This window comes from Aquarana catesbeiana, linkage group LG12, assembly GCF_042186555.1.
Source record: "Aquarana catesbeiana isolate 2022-GZ linkage group LG12, ASM4218655v1, whole genome shotgun sequence".
Lineage (NCBI taxonomy): Eukaryota > Metazoa > Chordata > Amphibia > Anura > Ranidae > Aquarana > Aquarana catesbeiana.
Window position 1 is genome coordinate 156863250 of NC_133335.1, and position 15975 is coordinate 156879224.

At 45.2% G+C, this 15975-nt stretch overlaps 1 protein-coding gene across 3 annotated transcripts in view; it reads right to left on the reverse strand.

Annotated features, from left to right (window-relative positions):
• Positions 1–15975, reverse strand: part of LOC141113182 (signal transducer and activator of transcription 5B) — a 579035-nt gene that overhangs the window by 73838 nt on the left and 489222 nt on the right. For all 3 annotated transcript variants that reach the window (XM_073606118.1, XM_073606117.1, XM_073606119.1), the window contains one exon: positions 15246–15401. In XM_073606118.1, the coding sequence (XP_073462219.1) occupies positions 15246–15401 (156 nt within the window). The remainder of the gene's footprint in view (positions 1–15245; positions 15402–15975) is intronic.

Consider the following 15975-nt stretch of genomic DNA (forward strand, 5'->3'; position numbering starts at 1 on the left):
AATGTGCCCATCAGAGTGCCCCTCAACATAAAATAAGGGGCATGCTAATGGGCACAACAAAATGTGCCCATCTGCGTGCCCCTTAACATAAATATGCCCATCAGTGTTACTCTTAGAATAAAATATGGCCATAAGAGTGCGCCTTAACATAAAATGTGCCCATCAACATGCTACTTATTTTATGTTAAGGGGCACTCTGATGGACATATTTTATTTTAAGAGCAACACTGATGGGCACATTTTATGTTAAGGGGCACGCAGATGGCCATATTTTGTTGTGCCCACCAGAGTGCCCTTAACATAAAACATGCCCATCAGCATGACCCTTAACATAAAATAAGCTTGCGCGCTGATGGGCACATTTTATGTTAAGGGGCATGCTGACGAGCACAACAAAATATGCCCATCTGCGTGCCCCTTAACATAAAATGTGCCCATCAGTGTTGCTCTTGAAATAAAATATGGCCCTCAGTGTGTCCCTTAACATAAAATATGCCCATCAAAGTGCTACTTATTTTAGGTTAAGGGTCACACTGATGTGCATATTTTATGTTAAGAGTCATTCTGATGGGCATATTTTATTTGATCTTAAAATAAAATATGCCCATCGGAGTGCCCCTTAACATAAAATAAGTAGCATGCCGATGGGCACATTTTATGTAAAGGGGCACTCTAATGGGCACAACAAATTATGCCTATCAGTGTGCCCCATTAACAAAATATGGACATCAGTGTGCAGCTTAGGAAAAATGTTCCCCACATACCTTGAGCTCAGGAGTAGTCAAGCACAAGCTGCAGTGGGGTGGAAGCTGCGAGATATATCTCGCAAGTGAGAGTCAGGAGCTGGGTGCAGGGAGCTGGGAACTGTGAACTGCGAGTAGCAGGGTGGTGGGACGGAGCGGAGCACGCACGTGAAGTCACGCCCGGCCGGGCGCTCTTGTGACAGAAGACAGGGAGCCGCAAGTAGCAGGGGGGCGGGGCGCAGCACGCACATGACACCATGCCCGGCGCTCTTGTGACAGAAGACCGGGACCGAGAGCCGCAGTCAGGAGGCGGGGCGCACACACACGAAACGTCACTGATTGCTGGGAAACCCGCAGTCCAACAAACCAGTGACTGCTACTACACTGGTGGTGTGGCGGTCCGGGCAAGAGCATCGCTCAGTCCGTGCCCGGACCGCGGGCCGCCATTTAATGACTGCTGCTGTAGAACTAAAAGATGATAGTTGACATTATTTATTGTACACAATATTTGCGCAACTGTATATCAAATCTATAAAATGAATGACTTTTAGTGCATATAAACATTGATTGTTTTTTTCTACAAAATAGAAGATGAGGGTGTTTCGAGTAAATAGATACCAAATGTGTTAGGCCTCAAAAGCGCATGCACCTGCAAAATTATCAAGCTCATCATTTTAGTACTGACCATAAATGCGGTACCTAGAATTATTGCTCGCATTCCAACGTGCATTCCAAAAAAGTATCCCAAGCTTTGAACAGCTCATGGAGCACTGTTCAATCCATCATCCAAAAATGGAAAGAGTATGGCACAACCGTAAACCTACCAAGACATGGCCGTCTACATAAACCGACAGGCCGGGCAAGGAGAGCATTATTCAGAGAAGCAGCCAAGAGGCCCATGGTAACTCTGGAGGAACTGCAGAGATCCACAGGACAACTATTAGTCGTGCACTCCACAAATCTGGCTCTTTCATTCATAGACAAACACATCGCCTCCTTAATCTTGACCATTAGGATATATCGCCTCGCAGGAATAGGACTAGGCAGAATAAAAAACAACTGGCTAAGCCCATGGGCTTTCCTCAGTCAATATATAACCCCCTCCCTGCTCTAGGTATTCAGTTTATTTCTGTCTAGTCAGTCTAGTCCTTGCTGGTCCTAGCAAATTTTGCTTTTTGTCTTTCTTCCAAGCATTTTCTCCTGGAAGATCTGCAGATCAACTGCCAGGCTGGGCAACGGGCTGGATAATATAGATCCAGTGGGCCCCCAGTCCAGCCAGCGAGCGCGTGCAGACAGCAGCTATGTGCAAGGTCGGCTGCGACATAACCTCAATGGCTGACCTGCGAGTTAAATGCCTCGCAGGGTCGCATATGAACGGGCTCTGGTCCGAGTCGCAGCAGTCCCTTGGCGGACAGCCCTCCCACTTCGGTGTGTGAGGAGTTCTGTCTGGAGTGTCACCTGCACCATGGAAGTACAGTCCCCCCTCTCCTCTTCTGTGCGGTTTGGGGTGGACGCGAGTACCCTCCAGGGATGGTCGGACCTGCCTGCAGGATCCGTTCTCCCATTCTTAAGTCCCTTGGTTAAGCTGGGCTTCCCCCTCCCACCACGGATTGTGGGAGTCCCAGGGCAGGCAGCAGGGACCCCTGGGAGTTTCCCCCCGCTATTCTCCTTCTGGGTGGTGTGTGTCCTGCCCTGGCGGTATTGGGGGTGGTTTTTCAGTGCAGAGGATGCAGCGGAGACCCCTAGGTGCATGCCCTGCTGTGTGAGGTAGTGTACAGTTTTGGGGTCCAAGTGCTGAGAGCGCATCGGTGCAGAGCGGTGTCCCCTTAAATGTTCACCTGGCCTGGTGGAGTACAGTACCTTTTCAAAGGGGGGTCACCTTGCAAAGGGTGCAGCGATGTTGAAGGCACAGAGAGGATCCTGGCAGCATGCTTCAGCATATCAAACGACCGGCCATGTTAGGAAGGTCCGATGACATCACGGTGGCCATTTTCCCTGGGTGTGGCTGGTTTCCGGCCGGCGGCCATATTTGTGTAGCTGATGACATCATGGCGGTCAGTTTTCCTTAGTCTAAGGAGACGCTGGAGAGGGCTGGAGTCTCGTGGAGATGCCAGGGCTCTTCCTCTTCCTGCCCGGGATGAATGAAATAGATGCCGATCATTGGTGTTTGCTGGGTCCGAATTAAGCGCTCTTCTGGCTGGGAGGGTGAGTCTTTGGGGGTCCTTGTGTATCTTCCTCTCTGCCGATAGGTACCCTGGCCATCGGTGGTGCCAAAGATTCCTTTTGTACTACAGGGTCTTCTTTCCTATGGAGCATCAGGGTCACATCTCACCCACTGATCCCCTCATGGAGGTGGCAGGTCCCTTGGAACCCCAGCTTCCCATGGTTGCGCTGACGGTGGTCCTTGAGTCACTGGTATCCCGGGTGGAAGTAGCATGTGGGCAAAGACCCAGGAGGAAGAGTCTTCCGCTTTCCCCTGCTTAGTCTGTCTCATCTGATTTTGAGCGTGATGCCGCAGGGGACGTGGCCCATCCAGGGAGGTTCAATATCTCGCCCCCTGACCCATCCGATATGGAGGACGAGTCCTCCATGGTCTCAGCAGCGAGTGAAAAAGCACTGGTGGATGCACTTGTTACTGCGGTGCGGGAGACTTTAAAGATGGAGGATGCAGCTGAGAGAGCCACAGATGTGGCTGTGTTCTTTGGTACGCATAAGTCACCTCGCACACCAAAGGTGTTTCCTTATCTGCCTTATTTTGTTAGGTTTACCTATAAGGAATGGGAACAACCAAAGTCACCCTTTGTGGTCCCCAAACGTTTCTCAGTACGCTACCCCTTTGAAGAATCACTTTTAAAAAAAATGGACTACCCCACCAGTGGTGGACCCTCCTGTTTCCAGGTTGAATAAAGCAACCATGATCCCAGTAGAGGAATCCTCATCCTTTAAAAGAAATGGCTGACAGGAAAGTGGAGGCTGTGGCACGCAGCATGTTTACTACAGCTGGGTCGGCACTGCATCCGGGCTTGGCCTCGGCCCTGGTGTCGCAGACTTTTGCCAAGCTTTTGCACCAGGGCCTGGGTAGTGAGCAGGTTCCTGCTGCTTATGTTGATTCAGCGGACCAGTTGGTCCATGGGCTGCAGTAGTATATTTGCGATGCAGCCTTGGATGCAGCTCCTGTACTGTTCAAGCTTTCTGTTTCAGCAGTGGTGATTAGACGTGTGCTGTGGCTTAAGAATTGGTCGGCAGACCAATCCTCTAGGAAAGCTCTCACTGATCTGCCCCTTCACGGCAACCGCCTAATTGGAGCTACCCTGGATGACATCATTAAGGGTGTCACAGGGGGGAAAGGGAAGAAGCCTCGTTGCAGATGGGGGGGGCCTTCCTTCTCAGCCCATAAGAAATTCTTCCGGGCTCCCGGGACTGCAGATAAAAGGAAACAGATCTCTCAAGTCTTCCCTGTGTAGTTCCAAGCAATCTTGGTCTGGCAAGCCTAGTGCAGGCTTCTCCAGATCCACTGACTTGACTCCTTCAGCATGAAGGTCTGCCTTCACCCATTGCTGGGGTTGGGGGGACATATTCGCTGGTCTCCAGATTCATGGACCTCCTTCATGAGCATCAAGGGGGTCCACCAATTGAACCTTTTGGGGGGTACCAAAGAAGGGGGACAGAGTTCATCCACTTCGGGGGGCCCTGTGTCTCCTTGTGCAGGTATGATTCCTGTAAAGGTTCGGGTTACGTCCGAACTACCCAAGATCCAATCTAGCCCCATCCAGGAAAATGGGTTACCTGGGTCTGACTCTGGAGTGAATGCTGACCAGGTTAGTAGTTTTTCTTTTCAAACGTTGGCCCCTTCAGCAGGTTCAGTTCAACAGGAAGTAACTGAGGCTCGTGGCAATCTTGCGGGTTCCTCTGGTAGACGCCGCAGTCGTCCTAGTGCCACTGTAGGGCCATCACCTTCCTCTTCTGCGGTGCCTGCGAAGGACCGAGGGCAAAAGTCTTCTGATCATTCTGGTGGGCGTAAACGTCCCTTGTAAGCTACTTCTCAAAGAGCACCAGTTATAATGAGGGCTGAGCCTCCATCCTGCTTTACAGTAACTGGTTTTAATGGCCTAGCCAAAAAAACTATCAAAAAAAAAAACTTTGTCGCAGTAAGTGGGCTTAGCACCATATAGCAATATGATGTGACCAAATCCCCATATTTTTTTGATAATTTTTTTTTTTAAATGTTTAAGTGTTTTAAACTAGCCTTCCTGGAGGTAAATGTCTTTTTTTGCATGTGTGCGCTGTAATATTTTGTTCTGATGTATGGTCTTATGGCTGCACCATCTTTAATGCATCTTTTAAGGTGTGCTCCCCAAATATTTTGTTTGTCTATTGTATGGATTCTGACCAAATCCTTTTGGGTGAGGAGCACCCCACTCCCTCATTAAGTACCTCTCATTAGTGTCCACTTGTGCCATGGGTGGAAACCTCAAAGTTCTCCTATATAGAAGAGTGTATTGCTCTCATGGTTCAGAGAAGCAGGATCTCCCAATCTATGGATAGTGTAGGACCCACTAATCATGGGGTACTTTGTCGCAGTAAGTGGGCTTAGCACCATATAGCATTATGGTGTGACCAAATCCCCATATTTTTTGATAATTTTTTTTGAAAATGTTTAGGTGTTTTAAACTAGCCTTGCTGGAAGTAAATGTCTTTTTTGCATGTGTGCGCTGTAATATTTTGTTCTGGTGTATGGTCTTATGGCTGCACCATCTTTAATGCATCTTTTAGGGTGTGCCCCCCAAACATTTTGTTCATCGACGGACACAGCACACACCCCGCTCTATGGTGTTTTTGATACTTCTATTACTGCTTGCTACTAAACTGAATACCTAGAGCAGAGAGGGGGTTTATATACTGACTGAGCCCATGTGAAGAAGGGGCTCTGGTCAAATGAGACCGAAATTTAACTTTTTGTACTAAAAGCAAAACGAACACTGCATATCACCCTGAACACACAATGTTGTGGGGATGCTTTTCTTCAGCAGGGACAGGGAAGCTGGTCAGAGTTGATGGGAAGATGGATGGAGCAAGAGACAGGGCAGTCTTAGAAGAAAGCCTGTTAAGAATCTGCAAAAGACTTGAGACTGTAAGGTGAACCTCTGCTCCAGGGGCAGAGGTTCATCTTACAGTAGGACAACAACCCTAAACATACAGCTAGAGCTACAATGGATTGGTTTAGATCAGGTCGGCAACCTGTCGATCGCGGGCTACCTGTCGACTGCCAGCAGGTGACATCCTTGCCTCGCCGACACAGCACTTACTACAGAGCGGCACGGGTGCGCAATCGGCCAATCCTTGCAGCCCCCGCCCCCTGCATACGAATCGCTAGGGGGCTGGGAAAGCCTCCGGAATAGCTCGGGTGAGTTCTGGCTCTTGTACGAACGTGGCCAAGCTCTGTCCCTGAGCCCTGCGTGTAGTGAGCTCATTCCCACTGCCCCGCCTCCTCTCTGATCCATCCAAGGCACTTGTGGGATGTATGAGAGTGGAGGGTTGGTGGGGATCAGTTCTGGAACATTCTGCTTCCCTGTGCTACTCTGCATCTCGTAACAACTTTTGCACCCTCCTGACCCCACACAGTACTATTCTGTCCTGGTCCCCAATACCAAACTTTTGAACCCCCAATTCCATGACCTCCTGACCCCCCCAGTGTCGTGCCCTCCTGATCCCTCAGTACCATAGTTTCCTGACCCCATAATTTCCGTGCCCTACTGTCGCCCCAATACTATACCCCCCTGACCCCCTTGTACTATGCCCTCCTGACCCTCCTGTACTCTGCCCTCCTAAACCCCCAGTACCATTCTCACCTGACCCCCCCTGCCCCATGACCTCCTGACCCCCTAGTATCGTGTCCTCCTGATCCCGTCCTCCGCCCTACTGACCCCCGGTTCTCTGCTCTGTTGATCTCTATATACTGCATTTCATCCTACTGACCTCTGCACACTGCCCTACCTCCTACTGACCTCTGCACACTGCCCTACATCCTACTGACATCTGTACACTGACCTACCTACTAGTGACCTCACCACACTGCCCTACATCCTACTGACCTCTGCCCTACATCCTACTGACCTCTGCACACTGCCGTACATCCTACTGACCTCTGCACACTGCCCTACATCCTACTGACCTCTGCACACTGCCCTACATCCTACTGACCTCTGCACACTGCCCTACATCCTACTGACCTCTGCACACTGCCCTACATCCTACTGACCTTTGCACACTGCCCTACATCCTTCTGACCTCTGCACACTGCCCTACATCCTACTGACCTTTGCACACTGCCCTAAATCATACTGACCTCTGCCCTACATCCTGCTGACCTCTGTACACTGCTCTACCTAATACTGACATCCGTACACTAACCTACATCCTACTGACCTCTGCACACTGCCCTACATCCTACTGACCTCTGCACACTGTCCTACCTCCTACTGACCTCTGCACACTGCCCTACATCCTACTAACCTCTGCACACTGTCCTAAATCCTACTGACCTTTGCACAGTGCCCTAAATCCTACTGACCTTTGCACAGTGCCCTAAATCCTACTGACCTCTGTACACTGCTCTACATACTGCTGACCTCTGTACACTGCTTTACCTACTACTGACCCTTGTACACTGCCCTACATCCTACTAACCTCTGTACACTGCCATACAAACTACTGACCTACCTACTACTGACATCCATACACTGACCTACCTACTCGTGACCTCTGCACACTGCCCTACATACTACTGACCTCTGTACACTGCCCTACCTATTACTGACCTACATCCTACTGACCTCTGTACACTGCCCTACCTACTACTGACCCATTTATACTGCCCTACATACTACTGACCTCTGTACACTGCCCTACAGACTACTACTGACCTCTGTACACTGCCATACCTAATACTGACCTCTGTATGAATGAAACAAGCTAGAAAAGCTCCAACACAGGATGGATCTGTGGGAGCCTAAAGTAGCAAAGTGCCACATCCTCAATAGTAGTAATTTGAACAAAGCACATGAAAAAATGGACTTTAGAGGCACCAATTATAGAAAAAAGAAAGTACATTTTTATTACATATATATTATTACATAAAACATGTTTAAATACTGCCTGGTGCAGTGATGACTAAACCTCTCCAGTATAAATCATACACATCAAAAACATGTCATATAAGACATGCAAATATACTGAGTGATGACATAAAATATTAGCTCTTAGCTCTACATGTTTCACGGAAAAGACGCTTCTTCAGGAGCTGGGTAATTTCTAAGAGAGGAAAAAAGAGGCAGTCAATAATAAATTTAATGGTGTACATTCAACATAAAATATATGTCTCAAGGAACCAAACAGACCACCATGGCAATAATCCGAGAGGACCAGGACATGCAAGTGATACAATGGACACCACGTGGGGGCATGCCTAGTACTTTTTTAAAAATATGGTTTCCGCTTTACTCTAAATAATAACTCTATATATATATATTTTATATTGTTGGAATCTAATATATATTCTTATATATTTGTCATACATCTAGAATCTTTATAGGTGGCCCATCTGCCATCTAATACTCCTCACGTTTTTAAATACCTTTCATTGCTACTGTCTACTGAACTCTGTTCTGTGCAAATGTTCGACTAGCTACACATGCCATGTATTTTTCTAGATTTACCATCACGGGTCCCTTGATGTGTGTGGTGTTGGCTGTTTATATTACCTATAGCTATAGCCTTACCTATCTCAGAAGAAACTACACTCCGAATTCTTCAAAACCACATTATCAAACAAAATAGCAATGCTAAACCTAAACTACTCAACGGAACAAACACTCAACTCCTTAAACAAGGCATTACTACAAACAGCGGACTCAGTGGCTCCAAAACGTAGAACACACGACTGCAGAATAAACTCTGGATGGTTTAATGGCACTCTTACTTTACCAAAGCAGGAACGCAGAAGAGCTGAAAGAGCCTGGAGAAGAAACTCCACAAAGGAAAACCACACAAACTACATAGCACTCACGGATAAATATCACAAAGCAATCTTCAAAGCAAAAAAGGAACACTTCTCAAACATCATCTCAACAGCCCTAAACCGCCCACGGGAACTCTTCAAAATAGTCACTAAGACTATGAACCCTACCTGCCTAGAGCCCCCAGGAAACGAAACCCAAGAATACTGCAATGAGTTATCAGATTTTTTTATCGACAAAATCGACAACATCCAGAAATCGATTAAACAGAAAAAAACAACCAACCTCAACCAACTAAAGCAAAAAGAAAAAATCGACACGATCATCACACAAGCACCGAATTTTTCGCTGATCCCAATCACCACTGACACCACCAAAAACATCATCAGAAGCCTCAGAGACAGCACATCACCAAACGACATCATTCCCACAAAACTCCTGAAAGAATGTTCCGACATCTTGGCTCCTACTATAACACACCTCATAAACCAGTCATTCAAAGAAAGGACTGTCCCAACTGCCCTCAAACATGGCATCGTCAAACCCCTCTTAAAGAAACCCAACCTCGACCCTAAGGACCCTAACCATCGCAGACCGATAACAAGCCTCAACACCATCTCCAAGATTATGGAGAAAGCAGTAGTACAACAGCTACAACACCACCTGGACACACACAATCTCCTGGATCCTCTGCAATCAGGCTTCCGCCCAGGCCATGGAACAGAAACGGCACTCCTCAAAATATGGGACGACGCCCTCGAAGCAGCTGATGATGGAGAATCATGTCTCCTGGTACTGCTGGACCTCAGTGCAGCGTTCGATACAGTGGACCACAATACTCTACTCATCCGCCTCACAGAAGTAGCAGGAGTCACAGGTTCAGATCTACAATGGTTTGCATCCTTCTTAGGGAACCGCTCTCAGACAGTGAAACTAGGAGAATTCTACTTTGAAACCTGCGCAATCTCTTGTGGAGTCCCTCAAGGTTCACCCTTGTCACCAGTGCTCTTCAACATCTACATCCGCCCACTCCTCAAAATCATCAGAAAATCGGACCTCTGCTTCCACTCATACGCTGATGATACCCAACTCTACCTCCGCATCACCAGAGAAAAAGACCACCTTCAGCAACTAGAAAAATGCCTCACTCTGATAGACGACTGGATGACTACTAACTCTCTCAAACTCAACGGATCAAAAACAGAGCTTCTTCTCCTACACGGAAACCAAAATTCCAAAACTAAGACCCCATGGACACCTCCCACCATCTTTGGACAGACCATCTCGCCAAGCACCAAAGCCAAGAGTCTCGGAGTCATTTTTGACTCAGAAATGTCAATGGATGCACAAATAGGATCAGTAGTCAGCGGATCTCACCATCTCCTCCGCCTGCTACTTAGACTCATCCCATTCGTGCCAGAAGAGGACAAAGCAGCAGTAGTTGGAACAATCATCAATTCAAGACTCGACTACGCAAACTCCCTCTACATAGGACTACCCCAATATCAGCTTGCGCGCTTACAACTCATCCAAAACACGGCGGCAAGACTGTTAACAGGAAAAAAACCCTGGGAATCCATCTCCCCTTCCCCGAGGAGCCTACATTGGCTAACCGTAAAGAATCGGATCACTTTCAAGACCCTCTGCCTCACCCACAAATGTATACACGGAAATGCTCCTCAATACCTATGCGAGAAAATAAAACGCTACACACCCAATCGCAGTCTTCGATCTTCTAACCAGAACCTCCTCCTTATTCCAAAAACCCGCTACAAAACAAAGGGAGAACGAAGATTCGCAGTCCAAGCACCACGGCTATGGAATGCCCTACCTACTCACATTCGCATGGAAGAAAACCATCAGGCCTTCAGAAGGAAACTCAAGACCTACCTCTTCTAAGAAGCTTGACAACACAGGACGGATCCAGCGCCTTGAGGCGATTCAGTTCGCAACTGCAGCGCTATACAAATCATTCATTCATTCATATAGCTATATTGGTTATACTTATATACAGTGCTAGATTGCACTGTATATTGTTATATAGTATACCTACTTTACTATTCCTCTCTACCACCCTCACTAGGCACGCCCCCACGTGGTATCCATTGTATCACTTGCATGTCCTGGTCCTCTCTAAATATTGCCATGGTGGTCCGTTTGGTTCCTTGAGACATATTTTATGTTGAATGTATGCCATTAAATTTATTATTGACTGCCTCTTTTTTCCTCTCTTAGAAATTACCAGCTCTTGAAGAAGCGTCTTTTTTGCAAAACATGTAGAGCTAAGAGCTAATATTTTATGTCATCACTCACTATATTTGCATGTCTCATATGACATGTATTTCATGTGTTTGATTTACACTGGAGAGGTTTAGTCATCACTGCATTAGGCAGTATTTTAAACATGTTTTATGTAATAATATATATGTAATAAAAATTTACTTTATTTTTTCTACAATTGGTGCCTCTAAAGTCCATTTTTAAATGTGCTATATTCAATTACTGACCTCTGTACATTGCAATACCTGCTACTGACCTCTCTACATAATAATGACCCCTGGGCACTGCCCTACCTACTACTGATCCCTGGACACTGCCCAACCTATTATTAACCCCTGGGCACTGCCCTGCATACTACTTAAACTAGCTAGAAATCAGAACAGATAGCCAGGCCCTGAAACTAGTCAAGCCTGCAGTACCAAATGTTCTGCCTTATAGTGGACTCCGGCATCAAACTTGTGCGGGTGACCAATTACTCCCCAGACATGAAAAAAAAATGTGAATGAAAGTGAATACAGAGTTTCTCACCAAAACGAAATCTTAAGGTAGGCTAAGTTTATATTTCTACAGTAACAATAGTTTTATTGGATTTTTCTAAGTTTTCTTCATGCCGTCTTTACTTTTTATTGGGGCTTGCTAGTTAATTACTTTTTTTTTTTTTTAAAGGGCGCCATACACCAGTGATCTTTAAACTCCTCCATGTTGTCCTGGTAGATCTCCACCTCTCAAAAGGTTGCCAACCCCTGGTTTAGATCAAAAGCATATTCATGTGTTAGAATGGCTCAGTAAGTCCAGATCTAAATCCAATTGAGAATCTGTGGCAAGACTTGAAAATTGCTGTTCACATACGCTCTCCATCCAATTTGATCTGGCTTGAGCTATTTTACAAATAAGAATGGGCAAACATTTCACTCTCTAGATGTGCAAAACTGGTAGAGACATCCTCAAAAAGATGTGCAGCTGTAGTTGCAGTAAAAAGGTGGATCTACAAAGTATTGACTCGGGGGGGCTGAATACAAATGCACGTCACACTTTTCAGATATTTGTAAAAAAAAAAAAATTGAAAACCATTTATCATTTTTCTTCCACATCACAATTATGTGCCACTTTGTGTTGATCTATCACATAAAATCCCAATAAAATACATTTACGTTTTTGGTTGTAACATGACTAAATGTGGAAAATTTCAAGGGGTATGAATACTTTTTCAAGGCACTGTACTAGGGACAATTTAGACAGCAGCCAATAAACCTACCAATAGGTCTTTGGAGTAAAAACAAACACAAAAAAACCTTTTTTTTATATCTGTCTTATGTTTAGGAGATGTGGCTATCTACGTTAAATTTTTCCGATCATCCATTTGCAGACTGATAACAATGCTTTCTCTACTATATATTTTAAACCAGGGTCTAGATTTTATCAGTTTTTTCTCATGATTATAAAGATGAGCGACAATTTGAATGTAGAAGCTACTTTTCACATGCTTGTGATCTTGTTTTGTGGCCTTTCTAGAGGCCTGAATGGATGGTGCATGATTTAGCATTCTTAAATGATTTTTGATTGATTTAATTTCATGTATAGAAAGATGTTATTATTCTGAATGTAGCCCCTCTCCCTTTAATATTCTTTACAAATAGCATCTATGGAAGGCACGGAAAGAGGGTGAAACGTTTTCTGTTTTGGTGTAAAAAAAATTAACGCTGGTGTAATTAACATTCTTCAGCTATTTAGTATGTCATACTGGGTACAGTATATACAAAGTTCAGCTCTCCTTCACGCAGTCATAGAAATACACATTTACAACTGTTTTTTAGTTACAGATCTGAACAAACTCTAAATATCGGCTTCTGAGGACATTTGTATATACGTATACCATTGAATAAAAGAACTGGACAATTTCTCCGCTTTAAAAAAAAAAAAAAAGATTTATTTACTCATCATTAATGCAGGAACTTTTTATTCAGAGGGTGCCTAATTATCAGTAAACTTTTTATGGCTGTGTTATGGCCATATAAATGTATCCATGTAGCCTCTTGCACAGGGACATAACAATCTACTGATGTTTATACTCTTCAATGTTACATAAAGACCTTGCCTATACACACGCAAATGTGCGTATGCATATACACAAGTACATTCTTTTTCATCCTCTTCTAGTTGCCAGTGTTGCAATATATGCATGCATTATTATTGCTCTTATACGCGATTTATATAGCGCCAACAGTTTACGCAGCGCTTTACAATGTATAGGGGAGACAACACAATTACAGTACAGTTCAATACAAAAAGGCACAGGAGGGCCCTGCTCGTAGAGCTTACATTCTAAAGGGAGGGGGTGGTGGTACAAAAGATAATAGATGCAGATAATGATTTGATGGGGGTGGCTCGGGGACAGTTGTTATGTGGGTGTGGGATAGGCTTCCCTGAATAAATGAGTTTTCAGGAATCTCCTAAAGGTGGACAGGGTAGGGGCTGATTGGACATACTGGGGCAGGGAGTTCCAGAGGATGGGAGAGGCTCTGGAGAAGTCCTGAAGGTGAGCATGAGAGGAGGTAACAAGGGAGCTAGAGAGCAGGAGGTCCTGGTAGGAGTGGAGGGGACAATTTTGGAGATATCTGCAGATGAGGTTGGTGATGTAGCCGGGGGCGATGTTGTGAATGGCCTTGTATGTTATGGTTAGCATTTTGAATTTTACACGGTGGGGTAGGGGAAGCCAGTGAAGAGACTGGCAGAGAGGGGCAGTAACGGATCGATTATTGAGGTGTATTAGTTTTACAGCAGCATTCATAATATACTGAAGGGGGAAAGCCTGCTTAAGGGTAGGCCATTAAGGAGAGAGTTGCAGTAGTCAAGGCGGGAAACAATCAAGGAGTGAATAAGTTGCTTTGTGGTGTCATTAGTCAGGAAGGGTCGAATTCTGGAGATGTTGTGGAGGTTAAGGCGGCAGGATTTAGCCAGTGATTGGACCCTGGCATGTGTGGTGTGAAAAGCTTGCAGCTTTTCACATGCCAGGACCCTGGCATGTGTGGAGGGACCAATGGTTGTGTTGTTGTATACACAGGTATCCACGTACATTAGTGCACTTAAACTTAAAATGTTCTCTGTACTCATTGCTGTGTTACTGATCTGCTGTGTGCATTGTTCCATAGACAACAATGCACCTGTGTTCAGATCAGTAAAAAAAAAAAACTCCGGTGTGCAAGAGGCCTAAATCTTTCATATGACTTGCAAACGACTGAAATCTGATATACAACCCTAAATTTATACAACACAATTGCCATCAGCATTACTTTATTAAAGAAAGCTATGTTTGTCTAAATGCCATTTTCACACACACAAGATCAAAGTATTTGGGCACACGGAGCATATACGAGAAAAGGCAGCTATTTGGGCTATACACAAAGTCAAGCTGTAACTGTTCTTAGAGTCCATACTACACATAAGGATAAAAGGCCATGGTGCTTATTGCATATATCCTAATGTTCTGGCATCCGCTTTTCTAGTGGTTGAGGCAGCACTGTATTGAAGAAAAGAAAAGGGGAAAGCACCACCTAAGTGCAGTATTATTAGTATAATTGTTGTGAATAAATTGTCTATATTAATACTGCACTTAGGTGGCGCTTCCCCTTTTCTTACCTTTCATTTTCACACACATAAATCCTTTAAAGGGGTTGTAAAGGTAGAAGATTTTTTTATCCTAAAGCATTCTATGCATTAGGATAAAAACGCCTTCTGTGTGCAGCAGCCCCCCTCTGCCCCCATAACACTTACCTGACGTCCCTCTCTGTCCAGCAATGTCCACGAGTGTCTCAGCCGTCTGAGTTCTCCTTCCTGATTGTCTGAGACACAGCAGCAGCGCCATTGGCTCCCGCTGCTGTCAAAGTGAGCTAGCCAATCAGGGGAGATAGGGTGCGGGGCCAGGTTGGGGGTCCATGTCTGAATGGGCACAGGGAGCTGTGACTCGGGTCGGGTGCCCCATAGCAAGCTGCTTGCTGTGGGGGCACTGAACAGGAGGGAGGGGCCAGGATCACAGAAGAGGGACCTGAGAAGAGGAGGCTCCAGCTTTCTCTGTGACAATCCACTGCAACAGAGCAGGTAAGTATAACAGGTTTGTTATTTGTATAGGAAAAAAAAAATAGACTATAAAAATATACACACTGTTATGCAAAGTAATTAAAGAACTGTTTTTTTTTATATGTTGCATTACCTGGTGACTAAAGCTGAGATTATGTCAGTGATGGTAGCATTGAGTTCGGCTAGAAGCTCCTCCACAGGACCAGGAATGGGAAGTTGCTGGCAAAGATGCTCAGCTCGCCTAATCTGTTGGCGATTTTGCCATATTATTTCTGCAAGCTTTTCACACCTGGTAAGAGAAAGCAAATAATTTACCAGCTTTTCAGTATAGCAAGTTTGATTTATGAATTCTATAAATGGCCAATTCAGACTTCGTAACAGCAGATCCCTTTCTAAACAGAACCGGAACCTGATTAACCTGGTACCTGATTAAAATTTCTTTACAGGTGGCTTCTAACCACCTCCCAACCAACCTCTGACCTTCTTCTAGGCTGCAGCAAACTGCTTCATGCTGCCTTTGTGTTAGCATTAGCTTTTTATGGAAAAAAACAAAAAAACAATGTATGTGCAAACAAAAGCCAATGTATACAGGTCCTAAAGATTCTATGCCATGATGCAGTCTGAGGATTAAACACTAATATCGGGCAACAGGTATAAGCTGCAAACAAGTCCATGAGTATTTGATAGAATGCGTTAGAAAATAGAGTGTAGAAAGCAGTAAATACACATAAAAATACTTTCTTCATTAGGATGGGCAGGACATGACCCCAAGTATTCTTAATGCGTGCGTCAAATGCAAATATGGATAGTCCCACAAATATTTATCTTCAAAAGACTGGAATTACAATTTTTTTTTTATCATT